This window comes from Colletotrichum tamarilloi (assembly GCF_030869305.1).
Source record: "Colletotrichum tamarilloi strain Tom-12 chromosome Unknown Scaffold_17.1, whole genome shotgun sequence".
Classification (NCBI taxonomy): Eukaryota; Fungi; Ascomycota; class Sordariomycetes; order Glomerellales; family Glomerellaceae; genus Colletotrichum; species Colletotrichum tamarilloi.
In genome coordinates, this window is record NW_026849400.1 from 41275 (window position 1) to 57067 (window position 15793).

At 53.3% G+C, this 15793-nt stretch overlaps 5 protein-coding genes across 5 annotated transcripts; 2 read left to right on the forward strand and 3 right to left on the reverse strand.

Moving 5' to 3' along the window:
• Positions 1–1189: 1189 nt before the first annotated feature.
• CTAM01_06179 (uncharacterized protein) lies at positions 1190–3490 on the reverse strand (the record flags this gene model as incomplete). Its single annotated transcript, XM_060522208.1, has 1 exon — positions 1190–3490. The coding sequence occupies one exon, from the start codon at positions 3488–3490 to the stop codon at positions 1190–1192; it is 2301 nt and encodes a 766-aa protein (XP_060382936.1).
• Positions 3491–5546: 2056 nt separating this feature from the next.
• On the forward strand, positions 5547–7203 carry CTAM01_06180 (SH3 domain-containing protein; the record flags this gene model as incomplete). The annotated part of the gene is made up of 3 exons (XM_060522209.1): positions 5547–5759; positions 5846–6277; positions 6334–7203. Coding segments are annotated over 3 exons (1515 nt in total), but the record flags the coding sequence as incomplete, so codon positions are not given.
• Positions 7204–7783: 580 nt separating this feature from the next.
• CTAM01_06181 (uncharacterized protein) lies at positions 7784–8834 on the reverse strand (the record flags this gene model as incomplete). The annotated part of the gene is made up of 2 exons (XM_060522210.1): positions 7784–8603; positions 8755–8834. Coding segments are annotated over 2 exons (900 nt in total), but the record flags the coding sequence as incomplete, so codon positions are not given.
• A 3947-nt stretch (positions 8835–12781) lies between these two features.
• Positions 12782–13297, forward strand: CTAM01_06182 (uncharacterized protein; the record flags this gene model as incomplete). Its single annotated transcript, XM_060522211.1, has 1 exon — positions 12782–13297. A coding segment is annotated over one exon (516 nt), but the record flags the coding sequence as incomplete, so codon positions are not given.
• Positions 13298–15072: 1775 nt separating this feature from the next.
• Positions 15073–15709, reverse strand: CTAM01_06183 (uncharacterized protein; the record flags this gene model as incomplete). Its single annotated transcript, XM_060522212.1, has 3 exons — positions 15073–15246; positions 15338–15481; positions 15563–15709. The coding sequence occupies 3 exons, from the start codon at positions 15707–15709 to the stop codon at positions 15073–15075; spliced, it is 465 nt and encodes a 154-aa protein (XP_060382940.1).
• Between the last annotated feature and the right edge of the window lie 84 nt (positions 15710–15793).

Here is a 15793-nt window from a genome sequence, read left to right on the forward strand (position 1 = left end):
ACAGCTCCAGACACCTCTGTGATGAACCGTGATGAACAAGAGAACAGTGAATTGTCACCAAGGCCTGTAAAGTAGCGGGGGAAAACGCGAGTGAATTACCCCGCTTGCACAGGTCGCGAGTTTGAGTCTCGTGAAAAACCGCTGCATCGCTACACCTGAGGCTGGTAAGAGTCTCCAGGGATTTGCGGAGGTCCCCCGTGAGGGGGCTGAGCTTTTTCATTTTGTTTCTAGTAGGTGAAATATTGCACGGGGCAAGGCAGTTTACGGCAAGGGCTCATAAAATCTCATATAGAGGAGGGATAGACATGTCCTGATAGCATCATCTAGCCAATATCTCACCGCCAACCACGTGGTCTCCAACATCCTCACACCGAGGCATACTCCCCTCCATCGACCGTTATTTGAGGTGAGCTTCACTTCTACAGCTCGTTCGAATTGAAAAGTCGATCTATGTAGTATACATATATCACTTTCATACGGCCGTAGAGGTGTGTGTGTGTGTCTTGCAGCACTTGAGTATATTCAACGAAGGACAACTACGTACAAACGTATCGACCAAGAGTCTCACAGGGTCAATCATTAGTAGAGACGAATGTTTTCACCAGGACGATGAGCGGCGTTCGCACCCATTGGCGAGCGATGAATTCTGCATTCGTTGTCGGGGTCTGCCCAATCTACAGGCTACTGGACTGTTTATACTCGCCCCCGTTCATCTCAGCTGCTGGAAGGAACCTTCTACTAAGCTCTGACCCGGCTAGTTCCCGCATCCTAGGAGTCTCTGGTGTAATTCATCACTTCGCTGCCACCTGTGGGGGAGGGGGGAACGACTCAGGACTGATGTTGCGGGCAGCATGTTGAGCTCGATCTCGAGAAATGGAGGCGCATCCAGTCCATTTAATGTAGGGATATATAAATTCATTGGATCAATCCAAATTAGGTACTCGCTTTTCGTCGTTCTGTACCTGCGTAGCTTCATACTACAGTACAATGCTGACAGTGACGAAGTCTCGAAGATATCCTCACTTTCCCAGGTCAAGCGTAAGGCGCGTGCGAGATCCTTGAGATCTGTCTCCTAGGAATGCGACATGAAAACCGCGTCTCGAGGGTCAGGATCGAGGGAGTTCCATGATTCCACTTGCCTATCTATATGTTTGTCGAAGTTTATCGCCCTGTTCTGTTGCTAGCCTCATCACCCAGGTCTTGTGCATCCTAACAAATCGTGAGCCTCTTTGCTCCAGGGACCTCCGTTTGCCCTTTGAAACCCAGGAAGTTTCTTTTTGGGCTCACCGGCCACCACGCCGACTTCAGCGCTAGTCCTTGCCTCTGATTTATTGCCAACTCTGCCAAGGTTCCTATTGAGAGCTGCGTCGAGGTTGGCCGCCAAGACTGGCTCTGGAACAGCGCCCATAGCATCTGACTTCTGTGCCGCTTTCCGGCCCCTCGTTGCTGGGTTCTCTAACCGAGTCGTTCTGGTAAGCCTTACGGCTTCTGCTTGTCCAACGCCATCCGACGTTTTAGAAACCGAGGAATTGGCTTCGGAATGACTATTAGTCGTAGCGGGGGCCTCTCTCTGAGGCGCTGCAGTCGCGGCCGAAGTTTCGAGGTATTTGCAAAGCGGTCTTGTGTTGAACGAGCCAATAATTTCCTTACTCTTTACAGTCCTTCGACCTAGAGATGCTAATCGCGGGCCTGGATTGACGTGAACCTCTTCCACGTTGTCTTGCCGGTCCGGGCTACGCCGAGCTTTCTGCGTCCTTAGCGTCCGCGCTGGCTGCAAGGAGTATCCGGATGATTGACGACCTTCTTCGTCGGAGATTTCAGGCTGAACCAAATCCTCGGCCATCTCGCCGGGTCGTTTGTAGTCTTGCACTCTATCGGCCCTGTCATCAGCCTTCAGAGCGGCTTCTGTGTCGCCATCATGCGCCGAATTCCCCGGTGAACTTTCTATGGGCAAAACAGGGATCGTTGTAGGAGCAAGTTCCGAAGGAAGGGCATCCGTTATGACCTGTCCATCTGATGTTGACGGGTTTGACCTATTTGCGTGTGAACTCAGTTGCCGTTTTTTGGTCTTCGTGGTGGCCTTCCTCGCGACCACCATCAGACCGCGTTTTTCTCTTGTCTTGATGCGAAGTTTGGTCTTTGGCTCTTCTGGATCTTCAGCCTCATCACCTGGTACCAAAGTCCTTTCTGGTACCGACGCTGCTGGTATCAATGAGGCGCTTTCATTCTCCGAGAGGTGTTCGTGTATTCCTGGCGCCTTCCTCTTTGCCGTTGCTTGAGCACGAAGTCGCACAGGTTGAGGCATGGCGCCCTTGTCAGGCCGATCATCTAGTCGGTGTGTAGCAGCTTCTTGTATGCCGTCTTGCGACTTCCTATTGCCTTTTCTTGAGTTTGTTTGCTTCGGGGCTTCGAGGCGACTCTCAGATTGATGACTGCTAGGGCCCAGCACCTCTCCAGGCTTCTCGATGATCTCCACGTCTCTTTCCACGTCTCTTTCCACGTCTCTTTCCACGTCTCTTTCCACTGATACATCTCTGCGGACAGGCGTGCTTGGCCTCTTAAAGGGCCTTTGACCTAGCGGGGCTTGTCTTGCTAGCGCACGGGTGTTACTTGTAGCCGGAATCTCTGACTCGCATGTTATCGAGGCCGTGACATTCCTCGCTGGCACTGCATCATCGTTGGTCAAATCAACGACTGCAGAAGGCTTTGGCCTGGATGAGTTGACGCCTTTGCTTGGAACAACCGAGCGAGGTGGTGCTTCCACAGAGGGAGCAACGCTTCTCGGTGTCGATGCGGGCTGACTTCGCACCGGGGCGCTCGCCGACCAAGACGATAGATTGAGAGTTGCGCCAAACAAGTTTTGGGCGTAGCCTGACTTGCTGGGCGGCGATATCTCTCTCCTTCTCCGCTTGGTGGGCCTTTGAGTCTCGTCATGGGGACTCGAAGATTGCTGAGCCATCACCCGATCTTCATATGGCGATGTGGTTGGGATCACGGCCCTCCCCTGTGGTCCGCGAGGAGTAGTGAAGACGTCAGACAAATGGCGTTGCCGATATTGGGCTTGAGGGTGCTGGACTGATGGCCGTGTGGGTGGGTGAGGCTGGTTTCCTGTATTTGCGGCAGAGCGAGCATGTCGCTGTTCAACATCCTTGGCTCTCTTGTCGAGGAGCTCAGTCAGGTCTTGGTCCTTGCTACCGATACACTCGGCGACTTGAACTATGACGGCTCCGCGCTCCAAGTTGAATTCTTCGCCTTCACCAAAGTCGAAGTCTTCCCGCCAGTGCATATCGCCGATGAAATTCCCTCTTTCATCGTAGACCATGATGCGCTTGTTGAACGTATGAAATTTCAGGCGACCGTCCTGCCATCTTTTCTGTTTTCTTTTCAGATCGTGGGTGAAGAGGCATATGTATTCCAACACTGGGGCGGCAATCGGGAGACCAGAGCCCATCTGGCTATTCTGGTTGCTGTTAAGGCTGGCGAGAGGCATGGTGATCAAGACGATAGCCGCGGCCCAAGGCAACGAGCCGCATGCTGCTTGTTGTAAAGATAAGTTTAGATAGCGATATGCATGCCGTGCCTACCCACTGTCGAAGGTAGAGGTGAAGCCTGGTAGACGCGACTAAGTTTGGCGCGTGTAAAGGGCCAGGTGAGACGCCAAGTCACATGATTGGCACTTCCGGTTCAGTTGGTCCGGCCAGCCCCTTCCTTGCTCGGAGTTGCCTACTTCCTTCTCAATACCTCCGTTGCTAAAATCAAGTGAAGCAAGCAAGAGGGTGCAGCTTAGAGATAATTTCCTAAACTAGAAGTGTATGATGCACTCACCCCGCTCACATCATAATGAGGGTGTGAAAAAGGCGTCAATCTTCAAATGGATGTTGTCCATCGAGCAGGAAATTGACGTGATGTCGTCTGTCAGGGACCCGGTGGGGGGAGGAGTGCTAGGTTCAGACGGTGCCCGCGGCTTCCCTTTCAGTTTTCAGGGCTTCATGGGATCTTCCTGGTTCAGTATGGGTTTAATGTATGGAATAGGTACCTAGCGACGCGCTCAGCACGCGTAACCATTGAGAAAAGAGCTTAGGCAGTTGGGTTGGCGCGATACGTTTTTCCACGTCGTGGCTAGCTTTCTGAATTCTGGTCTGAGAAATCAGCCTGACAGACTTCCGCAATCCTCCAATATGGGAAAGCCAAGGCACGAACATTCACATGTGTTCATGGGCTGCCGATGTCCCCTCATCTGCAAAGTATTCGTACCTTGCCTGACGGATACCTACCTCCATTTGCCCCTGGGATTTGCTGAGGTAGCTGACACTTCATGGCGGGGCAGCTTAGGTACCGTCAAGTCCCGTCTGAACGCCAAGCGGGCAGGGTGACTGAGACTGGGCCTTGGCTGTCTCCTTATGATGGAAGCCGGGTGGGCTGAAGCAGTGCCGGCAGCCGGCCATAGCTCTGGTACTTCGCTGTACTTTAGCCACCACAGGGTCACGACAAAGCTACCAACTTCGTAGGACTCAAGTCTCACCGCCTGGGGGGCTTGGTTGCCTGCTGGTTCGCACCATGGATTCATCATGGCCTCCAGGGTTTGTATTGCGCGGGTCAAAGGCCAAGTTGATCAGAAAGACGGGAATCTCCTGGTCTCGTCCAAGGCAATCGCGACACGACTCTCAACCAACTTCCATCGATTGGCAGCGACTCGAAGTTATTCGGCCTGGGGCTGCTCTGCCATGTCTTCGGTCTTGTTCCTTGTTTCAGTCCCCGGACAGTGACACGATATGTACAGGTGGTTGGAAAGATACCTAAATACCTTACCCTGAGCCTAAGGTAGCAGTGGGAGCTGTATTCGTACAGAGCAAATACCCGGCAATGACACATAGCTAAGGTAGAGAATCCATCGACACGAATTAACAGCATGATATCTGTCCACTCCACAATGGCCGAGCTTCGTCTTACGTATCCTGGGCACTTCCAGAAGCTGACCCGGTTGGTTGGGCTTCCCGTTTGTGCCAAAAAAGATTGGCGTAATTAATCCCGTCCCCCAAATTGCTCGGCTCCCCTCCTTGAAGTGCTAAAAGAACTATTCTTTCCCCGTACTGAGGATTCGTTCGTAACTTTCTCCGCTTCTACGCCCTCCCATCCAGCGTCAGGTCTAGCCAGTCACCAATCCAAAGGTAACCATCCTCCACATCCCGCCTTCACGCAACCGCTACCTCAGCTAACCACACTAGGTAGGGAGCTAAGCACAGCCTTATTCGATGCTCTTCACCCGAGTATCTACCTACCTAGGAGCCCTACCAACCTCACATAGGTAGGTAGGCAGGAACATCCCGAGAACACGGCTTGTCGGCAAGCTTGAGCCGTTACTACTCGTCTGCCCACCAACGCTCTCTTGCTTGACCTACTCCTCCCAACAATCCAAACCCCTCCTCCATTTTCCGACCAGCACTGCGACATAACCTCGCCAAACGCTGCCCATAGGTCACGGCCAACCCCTCGTCGCCATACTTCACCACTTGGTCTAAGGTGTTGGAAAAGTGGTAACATTCGCCTGTCCGTCGCTCCACTTGCGCCTCGCCGAGTGTAGCACTGCACTGTTACTCGTTCCCGGAATCGGAATAGTTGCTGCCTGCGAGCTACTCAGCCTCAAGATGCAGTCGATGCAGAGACAATTCGGCAAGCTTATGAACAAGGGCCCCGGGGACAATGCCAAAATTGCTGCCGTCTTACACGACTACGAAGATGCAGACAAACTGCTAGTCAAGGTACCCTCCTCTCACAATCATCTCAACCCGATGAGGTTCTCACATGTGTGTGATATAATCTTAACTCATGGGTCTCGTGTTGCTAGATTATCGAGAATACCAAGACTCTCCGTGAAGCATGGGTCACCATGGCCACTAGCCAGTGGGCTATGGTAAAGGAGTACGAGGGCTTGTACGACCCAATTGTGGGAGCCTCGGAGGGACATAGCCGCCCCAGTGTCCAAACTCCTCAGCTGCAGCTCCATCGCACTTTCAAGCTTAGCGGCGCCTACTCTGACCTCAAGGACGAACTGACCGAAGAAGTGACGGCCATCGATAAGCAGGTCATTGGCCCTGCTACCGAGGCCCATGAGTACATTCAGCCCCTTCGCAAGACTATCAAGCAGCGGGAGAACAAGAGGCTGGACTATGAGAAGGCCCAGGAAAAGGTCAAGAAGCTCCAGAAGAAGCCCGGCAAGACGCCGAAGGAAGATGCTGCTTTGTCAAAGGCCGAGTTCGAGATGACTTGCGCGTCCGAGGTAAGTACTTCATCACGCGGATCTGGGTTTCTGAAATTGACGAACCATGGTCGCAGGAGTTCCAAGTTGCCGACGGTCACATCAGGGAAGCTCTGCCTCCGATCATTGAGGCCGTCTTCACTTTGATTCCTCATTTTCTGGCCTCTCATGTTACGATCCAAAACAGGCTTCTCGGGCTGTATTACACTGTACTTCACAACTACTGCGAAGATCACGACTTTCCCTCTCCCCCACCCCCAATGGACAGCGTGATATCAACCTGGGCAGCGTCTTTTGTACCAATTCAGAAGGAGGTGGAGGCTATCAGTTGCATAGCACATGGCAAGAACTGGAGGCAACCAGTAAGGGTAGGGGACGACGGCCAGGGCCGAAAGACATCAACATCGTCACGGAACGGCTTGGGTCGGACGCCTTCTGGCATGAACGAGGGTGCAACACCGACCCCTCGGACCATGCGAATCCCCTCAAACAACGGAGGGAGCCGTCCATCTATGGCGAGGGAGCCGTCACCTCAACCTAGCCCGCAGTCGAGTAGCACGAATGTCTCGCGGTCTCAGCTCGGACTGCCAACCGACTTCACTACCGCCACGTCTCTTGGGAAGACCCAGGGTTCCCCCAACGTGTCGCCATCATACTCACGTACCCAGTCCGAATATTTTGGTCACCAGTCGGGGCTCGTCCCCGGTCAGGGGAGTCTGACAGGGAAGAAGAAACCACCACCGCCGCCCCCAGCCAAGCGCTTCAAAGCGCCGGAAGAATTTGTCGTCGCCCAATATGACTTCGCAGGGAGCAACGGAGATCTGAGTTTCAACGAGGGAGATATGATCAAAATCATCAAAAAGACAGACACAGATCAGGATTGGTGGGTAGGCGAGATAGGTGGCGTACGGGGCAGTTTCCCTGCCAACTACTGTAAAGCTGCTTGATGCCCGATGATGAGTTCGAAATCTTCACATATCCGGGAGAACGATATCGTTCAAACATATCGGCAAGGAGCATTCATGAAGTACTAAACAAATGTGAAGGTGGAAGTAGTGCCTTGTTCATTTTGTCCTTCCTCCCCATCTAGTCTGTCCGCCGCCCTCTCTGTCTCATCTTGAGCGAGGGCGAAAGGTGCGGAGTAGGAAAGAATAACACCGATGCGATGGCCCGCACGAATCTAATCCCGCAACGAGTGTAGAGATAACGCCGCAATCCATGCATGCATTACAGATGGCTGGCTCGGCTTCAGATACATCCTCCGCCGGCATAACCAAACTATACTGTTCCCCCCAATCCTAAATAAGAAAAAAAATTCAGCTTTGCTGTAATAACCAGAGGGTATCATAACCATGAACGATCGTCTTAATCTTGCCGACTCCATTCCGTTTGTCTTTTTTTTTTCTTTTTGCTGCGTATCTTTCTCCCCTTGCCTTCTGTCGTCCTCATACTGAGGTAATGTGGCCCCAGATGAACCACGCCACCGTAGCTTTGACCGACGAGTACTGGCATCATTTTTTTGCCGCTCTAGAAAACTTGCGGACCCGCTTCCACCGCCGGCGAAGTTGCTCCCTCACGGCGGATCCGGTCTTCCTCGGCCCGTAACACGCGGGCAATCTCATCATTGCGACCCCGATCGAGATATCCACTCTGCCCTAATCCTACCTCTAGATCCATCGGCGTCACGGGTCCCGGGCTTCCTAGTGGCAAAAGCCTCGGTGAGATGGGTTTGTGGACGCCGGTGCTTCCGATATGGTGTAAACTCGTCAAGGGTACCCCATTCAAGGTAATAGTGGAGCTAGGAACCGCCGCGGTGACTTGACTTGGTGAACTTCCAAGCACTTCACTCGCCGCCAGTCTCGCCTGGGCGATCATGTCTCGTTGATATTGTTGTAGCTTGCGGCGGACCTCGGAGTCTTGTCGTGAGGATGACCTGAAGGCCTCGCGTGTTGGGATGTGACCTTCTGATCGTGTTGACGATACACGGCTCGGGGGTCCAGAAGGTCCTATGCGGCCGTCTTGACTGCTGTTTCGCTCGTAATTCGAAGGGTAGTACTTGCCCATTGGCAAGGATGTATCGTGAACGCCACTGGGGATATACGAGGTAACGGGTGTGTTGACGCCGGATGAACCTGAAGGGTCGGCAGCGCTCATAGGAGAGAGATGGATTGATGGCGCCATGGCTGCAGATCGGGAAGCGCCACGGAGGTCGGCTTGAAAAGAGGAGTCGACAGTGAGAGAAGCGGCCTTGTGTCTAGGCAATCGACCCTCGGTTCTGGTTGATTGAGGTTGAGGGCGAGGGCCAGAGGTAGAGCCCTTGGGATCTTCGTGGAACGAAAAGTAACCACTGTGGTTTCAGTGTTAGCACACGGCACTGTATGTTTCACCACCAAAATGCAGTGATTTTGAGAAACAGTTGAGTGGAAGAGTAGAGAGTTAAGGTTGGCTTATTCGGGAAAGACGTTGAGGTGGCGGCGGGAAAGAAAACTAGAACTCACCCAGAGAGGTCGCCACGGGCTGACAAAGGATCGGGAGGTGTGGGCGTGCAGGCAGGTGCCGAGTTTATCTTTCGAAGAGTACTAGTCGTAGGAGACAGGTCAAGAGGAATTGAGCGAGTTCGATTGTATCGTGCAGATTGAAGAGCAGATAGGTCGAGAAGACATGGTGCGGACGATTCGCCTATTAAAAAGAGCCAAAGGGCGGATTAGTCTCGAAGGTATCCTCCTCTTGAGAACCTAAGCAAGGAACATGGATGTGTAAAATTCCGATCAAGCGTCTTGGGCCAAAAAAGGAAAAGAAAAAAAAAAAGACTGCGTAAGAGAAAGGAAAATACACTATGAGCATGACGCAACTGTAAGGGTCCCTGGTGGCCATGCGAGACGGGAACGAACTTTCTGGGAGAGGTGAGGAAAAAGGGCTTAGGGCCGGGGGTGACCCCGTCGATAGCAGAAATGAGAGTGAATGATGACGATGTTCTGCCATCTGGCGGGCAGGGTCCGTCCCGGCCGAGTGAACCAAGGCCGCCGCTTAGCAGACCAGTCCCCAAACGGCAACCCAGCGTCCCAGCCCCTCCGGCCCCTCCCCACCACCTCAGCCTAGATGGAAGCATCGCATCCCCATTACTTCACCGCGTCAGTTCCGCTCCTCAGTCTCCAAGAGGGCGCGGACCAGACCGAACGCAGTGAAGGGACCTCATGCTGATACCGACGTAGCGTTTGGTGCGTCCAGAAGACAACGTAGTGGCGCGCCATCCCCACTCCCTAATGGCCCCAAAGACACCACCTGATTCCAGTGGCACAGCCCAAAGCTATGGGAACGTCAGGCATGGAAGGCCGTGGGCCTTTTTGCACACAATGCCATAGTTCTCAGGGCTTTGGTGTGAAGTGGTGATCCGTCTCTGGTCATGCTGGAGCGAGCAAACGAACCCAACGTAAGCACTACTAGGACCTCATCCTCGCGGTAAGCAAGCACTCGCACACGCAACCATCAGGAGAGTACCTTAACCCAATGGTGGTCACCGGCAAGTCGGCGACTCGGTGTTGCGTTGAATTGAGGTCACTAGTGAGGGGAATTGGCCACTCACTGCTCATCGGAGTCCATCCCGCCTGCTCATCGGGGAGGCCATATCTCCTGTTCTCCGCCCTCCCTCTTGACTGGCTCAGACTGTAGGCTGTACTCTCGGTCCTGTCCCTCTGATTCGATGAACGGAGGGGTTTCCTCTCATCTCGGCAGTTATTGTAACTCCAGGGACAAAAGGTCGTGAGGAAATCCAAGACAACCTAGTCTCCAAGACCAGCTGCGAGCCACGGTGCCACGGTGCACTGCGCCGTCGTCATTTGACCCTAGCCGACTAGCCTTCCTGACTCGCTGTCACAAGTCTAGGGACAAAAGTAGTAAACCGGCTCACTGAAGCATTGGGCAATGGGGGCCAACGTCCGTCCTTGTCGGCGCCGACGTTGCGGTCCCAGGGGGGGAGGGGCATTGACGGCTGGGTGCAGGTACCGGAGTGCATGACAGAGAACAGCGACCGATTGATCAACCGAAATTAACAACACAGGAACAGAACAGCCCACAGCCCCAAGTGCGACAACCAAAGAGCAGACAAACAGGAGACACCTAGGGGCAAGCCTGCAATAGTGAACTGAAAAACCCATGGAATAGGTGGGGGAAAGGTCCAAAGCTGAAGTTGGAGATAAAACAAAAGTGGGAAACTGATAAACTTGAAAAGAGCATAGAATAATGGCCCGACCTATAGCAAAGAGCTGAAACATACCTTTGGGAGAGCACAACTCGGTGGCCGTTGACATCCTGAACCCATCTTGTCCTGACTTTGGCTTTTCGTACGCTGGCGTATTGAGCCCAGACATGAGCAGGTCATCGGCGTCGGAACGGGATCCTGTCGAGACGACCGAAATATCTGAAGAGTTGGACAAGGTTCTTCCAGTCATTGCAGGTCGGGATCGCGCCCGCAGGTACGCTGGTGGTTTGAACGACCGACCCAGACTCGCCATGGTTGATTCCTCCTTGATGATTCCTGATGATTCTTGGTGCTTGTGACGATTATTGTTCATGCCATGTGCTGTGCCGTGCCGTGCCCCTTGTCGTGTAAGGTGCTTGCCGCAGACTCTGTTTATAAGCAGAGGCGGGAAGGAAAATGGAAGCTTGGCTAGATGAGGTTGAGGCTCATGCAGGTGCGGCGTGTCGGCGTCCTCGTCTTCGTCCTTCGTCTAGAATGAGATGTGCGTGCGTTCGTTTTCTTAGCCAACCTCATTCGGTTGGAATCCTGTGCTGGCGGGTATGGGCTTCCAAGGCTCTCTCTTTAACTGCACGTCGCCAGACGGGCGCAGGATCAGACCAGAGAAAGCGGGTAATTTGGTGGATATGTGAGGCCTGTGTGGAGGTGGATATCATGTAAGAGCAAGGGCATGTGTGTGCGGTGAGGGAGACAGTAGTCGCTCTTTCGTCCCCTCCCTCCGTGTTGCAGGTGATGGATTTCGACCTGACAGGGGCCCTGTTGTAATTGCGGAATGAATGGCTGCGATGTGCTTGAACTTGTGCCTCTGGCGTATCCTTTGCCCACTGGCTGTGGTAGGAAACCAGTCGCTGCTGCTGACTTGAAGTTGTTTCGTGTAGAAGGGGCCAAGTTTCGTCGGAATAGTAGTTGCAGTGTTGTAGTTGAGGAAGGAAGGGTGTTGACGGATTTAAAGGCAGCCGCTATTTTTGGAGTGGAAGGTAAAAGCAATGCTTCGCTCCTTGGAGGCTTTTATTCATCAGGGCTCGGCTTGCATTCAGAAACAGGCTGGTACTCGTGTTGGGCAGACTGCAGGGTCCTCTATGTTCGAGCACAAAAGAGATGATCTTTCTGCAAAGGGTCAAGAGCAATGGATGGCATCGAAGGATCAACGACGAAGGCGCGTGGAAGGGTGTTGGCGTCTGGGTCTTGCTAGGTTTACGGAGTATCTCACATCTCAGAAGGTATCCATTCGTAATGGTGTGTGGGTTTTGGTGGGATGGTGCGAGATGCGGAGACCGACCAAACGGAATGAGGGAGGCAGGGAAAACGGTTTCGAGGGTCTTCTGTTGCTAGCTTCCATTGGGTTATTAATAAGGGCCGTTGACTGTTAGGTTGGCCGTTCCACTGCTCCGGGCACCTTATCTTGCTTCGGCCGTTGAGGTGACCGTATTGGAGGGGTCCAAAACCGTCGGACCCGAGTGCCGTAAACGAAATACGTACCTTGATGTAGCTGCGCAAGGTGGAAGGGACCGTAGGTACTCCGTACTCAGATGTCCGGAGCATTGTGGAATAAGTAACGTCTTTGGAATGTTAGAGTCCGGTCGGCTCAGTATCATAACCAACATGGTTCAATTTGTATCACAAAACCACCTTGTTGTTATTTCATCTGCGTAAGTGCATTATCAATTCGAGGGTCCACATGGTAGGTATCTCGACAAACGTGCTCTTCGGTTCTCATCTCCAAGATCGAGCAGGCACCGTCTTTCCGCAAGGTGCCTTGGTAAAGTTCCCTCTCACCTGCATTGACTTACGACGTAGAGTGCGTACCTATCTTTGGATCGCACATGCAGCAAGGTACCTTAGTATTCGTGTGGTATCGTCATCAGCATGACAACTACGAGGCAGATGCTAGAGAGCCTCCCCGTGACAACATTCACATGGCAGCTCCTTTTAGCCTGTATACCCTGCGATCTGAGGTTCCTGCTGCGCAAGGAGCTCAGCCGCAAAATTGAGGTTGGCCATTTTCACCGCTTAACCTACACTATCTTGACTTACATCAGGAGCCAAATCATCCAGCTAGCACGGAACTGCTGCCGTCGATCTTTCATGTCGATCATCACCGGGTTTCCAAGCCTGACGAGAACCACATCGAGGCCTGTGACATCCAGTCGGATGAGCTCTCGTACACACACGAAAGAAGGTCGCTCTTATCAATCCTGATACCCATGGCTTAGAGCCTGTGGCTGCGCGAGCGGGCAAGTGGCAATTCCACGCATGTATGCCATGGAGGTAAGACTATTCTCCTACAAGACTATTCTCCTGTCGAGCTGGATGTAATAGTAGCTGCTGATTCAGATTGTCACCATCTGCCACCTGTCTTTAACTACTTGCGGCATCCAAAAGCGATCGAAGGCCTTCTCCAGCCCAGCAACTCCATTGCAAAGGATCGGACTGTGCCACCTGAAAGCCGACCCGCGCTGGACGGAGAGATAAAAGACATTCGGTTCAACGCCTCCGCACTGGCTACCCGGAGCCTGCTCGACAGAAACCGACCGTCGTCCAAACGTGTCGTTCAGCAGTTGTCTCTTTTACCCCTCATGCTTTCTCCTCCACTTGTCGCAACATATGGACGGCACTGTCTCTGCTACGGTCCAAGTATCCATACAACCCCCTCCGCCTTCAGGCTTTCGGTCCTAGCCGATGAAACCTCCGCATCGTCGGGCGTTTATGACTTTTCACTCCATCCCGCTGCTACCACTGGCGGGGCCCACGTTGTGAGAGACAGGGAGCGGAGGCTGTCGTCTTAGTGTACATGACGCTAGAGAAGGACCAGAGGCAGAGGTTGAGAGGGTCTTGGGATGCCCACTTGATTCATTCATGGGCCATGATCCAATCACCCAATGCATGTCCTGGGCTTGACCTTTCAGGCTTTGAATCGGAAGCAGCAAAAACTGTGCTGATCTTGCCGCCGATCGCTTCCGCCTTCTCAAGTTTGAACAGCCGCAAGGCCGCAGATGCTTTTAATGGGTCGTATTTTTGCCCAAGGTTAGAAGCGTGAAAGGATACAGCGGGTGCTAGGCACCGCGAAACGGCGAGTCCTGTCGGCTCACTCCTATACCCTGGGTTTCCCGGCTATGGTTGATTCTGAAGTCTCACTTTGCCGACTGCCGCCTTCACTATCGTCGTTCGCTCTGGGTTTACAACAGGAGACGTCAAAGCGCACCGACCCCCCCCCCCCAGGTCTTCCGTCGCTTACATCCCGCTTGCGGCTCTCCGACGGTGGGATGAAGGTCAAGCCTCAATGATGCCCGCCACCAAATGCCCTCTTAGATCTCGTTACGGACTTATTCCACTAGTATTTGCGGCCCAAATTTCCAGTCTCTAAAGTGTTGTAACGCGAGGGCCGCTCAGGTGCATTGGGCCTATTCAAGAATGTTTGGCCGGATTTTTCTGAAGCGCGCTACCCTCGCCGATATCTGGTAGAGATAACCAGCGACGAGCGGACTGTCAGGGTCGCCACAGACACTACGTCACAGCGCAGCGGAGACACGACGTTGCTTAGTGCCTGCGGGGTTGGAAAACATGACCCCTGGACCCCTTGCTTTTCCTATGTAGGACTTTTGAGGCGCCGGGCCTGGCGTGCCTGGCAGTCACGCAGTTAACTGCATCCATCTGGTCCAAGGAGCGGTAGAACGGCTCTGGTACGCTAGATTCAGGAGGAACACCTCCGGGCTGTGCATTGCTAGATGGAGACAGCGTTTTCATGCACCCACCGCACGGTACAGTACTCGGCTCAAGAGTTCCCTGATGGTTTCTGGGGCCGTCCACGATGGGATGGATGAAGGGGACTTGAGGCGCAGCATTCTTGTAGAGTGCCCCTTGGAGATAGACGATCTTGTAGGAGGATCGAAACTCTAAGGAAGGTAGAAACGCGGGGCCGCTCACCTCCGGCAGGGACAGCTACGCCGGCGCCGACGACGGCGCGGCGTGTACGATTCAGTCGTCAGGGTTTTCGAAGGGGGGACACACGGTCCCCGTGTCAGTACCGGCCGGCCCCGGCTAAGGAAGACGGACGGGCGTCAGGTTGAGCATCGTTTGTTTTTCAGTAATCTATTCGTGACTTAATTCTTTTCAACGCAGGTCTAGTCACCGGTATAATCTCTCTGGCCTCTCACGTGGGTAAGTCTGGAGCATGTTTGCAAGGGATATGGTGACAGTCTTATGTGCCTATGGTGAACAAGTAAGTCGGCAACCACGGATTTCTTTTCTCATTAACCTCACAGCCAATTCGGACATCTGGTGTCCGAAGACGGCGACTGACTCTAGGGTCTCTCGTAGGGTTGGAATTGTGGAAAGAAAGCAAAAATACAAGGTAAACCTCGCCAGGGTTTTGGTATCGTGTTTGCGGCAGAATTAAAATACTCCAGAACACCGGCCTCGTAACAACATTATCACCGGATCCCGAGCCTTCACCTCGACCATACACTCGCACAATGCCCACTTTCATCTACTCAGTAGACGAGCTCAAGAGCTCTATCACCCCTTGTGAACTAGGCCACGGTTCGCTTTGAGCATTGTTTGTTTAGACCTTCCCACGGCCAGTGAAGCGGGTGCGGCGCTCGCGGTGTCTCCACCAGTAGGCGGCAGTCGCCAGGGCGCTGATGAGCCAGAGAAGGGCGTTGGCCAAGTCGACCCAAACGGCGTTCTTCATGCGCTGAATGCCGCTGTCGCCCTCTGCGTTCTCCTTGATGTACATCTAGCAGGTCAAAAGTCAGTATGAGTAATTATGGCGAGAGAGGGCAGTGGGTAGGTTTGCATAGGTAGGGAACTGGTTCCGGTGTACGTACATTGCCAAAGAGACCGAACAGGGCGATCCAGAGGATGAAGAGGATGGCATCCCAGATCCAGACAATGGCGAAGCGCAGGATGAAGGGGATGAAGTAGAGCAGAGCCGTTACGGCGGAGAGAGCGCCGACCACGACAGCAAAGACCTGTTTTTTGGGGGGCGTTGTTAGTCCTCGTTTCTGCATCCGAAACTCCCTGTTTTTTTGGAGAATGGAAGATTTTCTCACCCATTTCCCGTCGGTGTAGCTCCCTTCACTTCTAGCGCGGTTGAGGTCGACGGCGTAGAGGCCGCATACGGTGACGGCCAGAACGAACTGGAAGAAGTGGAGGACGGAGAAGGCGAGGTAGCTCGCTGCCATGCCGAAGAGGCCCATCTCGGACTACGTTTTATCAGTGGTTGACCGCTAGATTGGAGGAGTCGTATGTGTTGGGAAAGAGTTCTTGCGGATTTGGAAGTG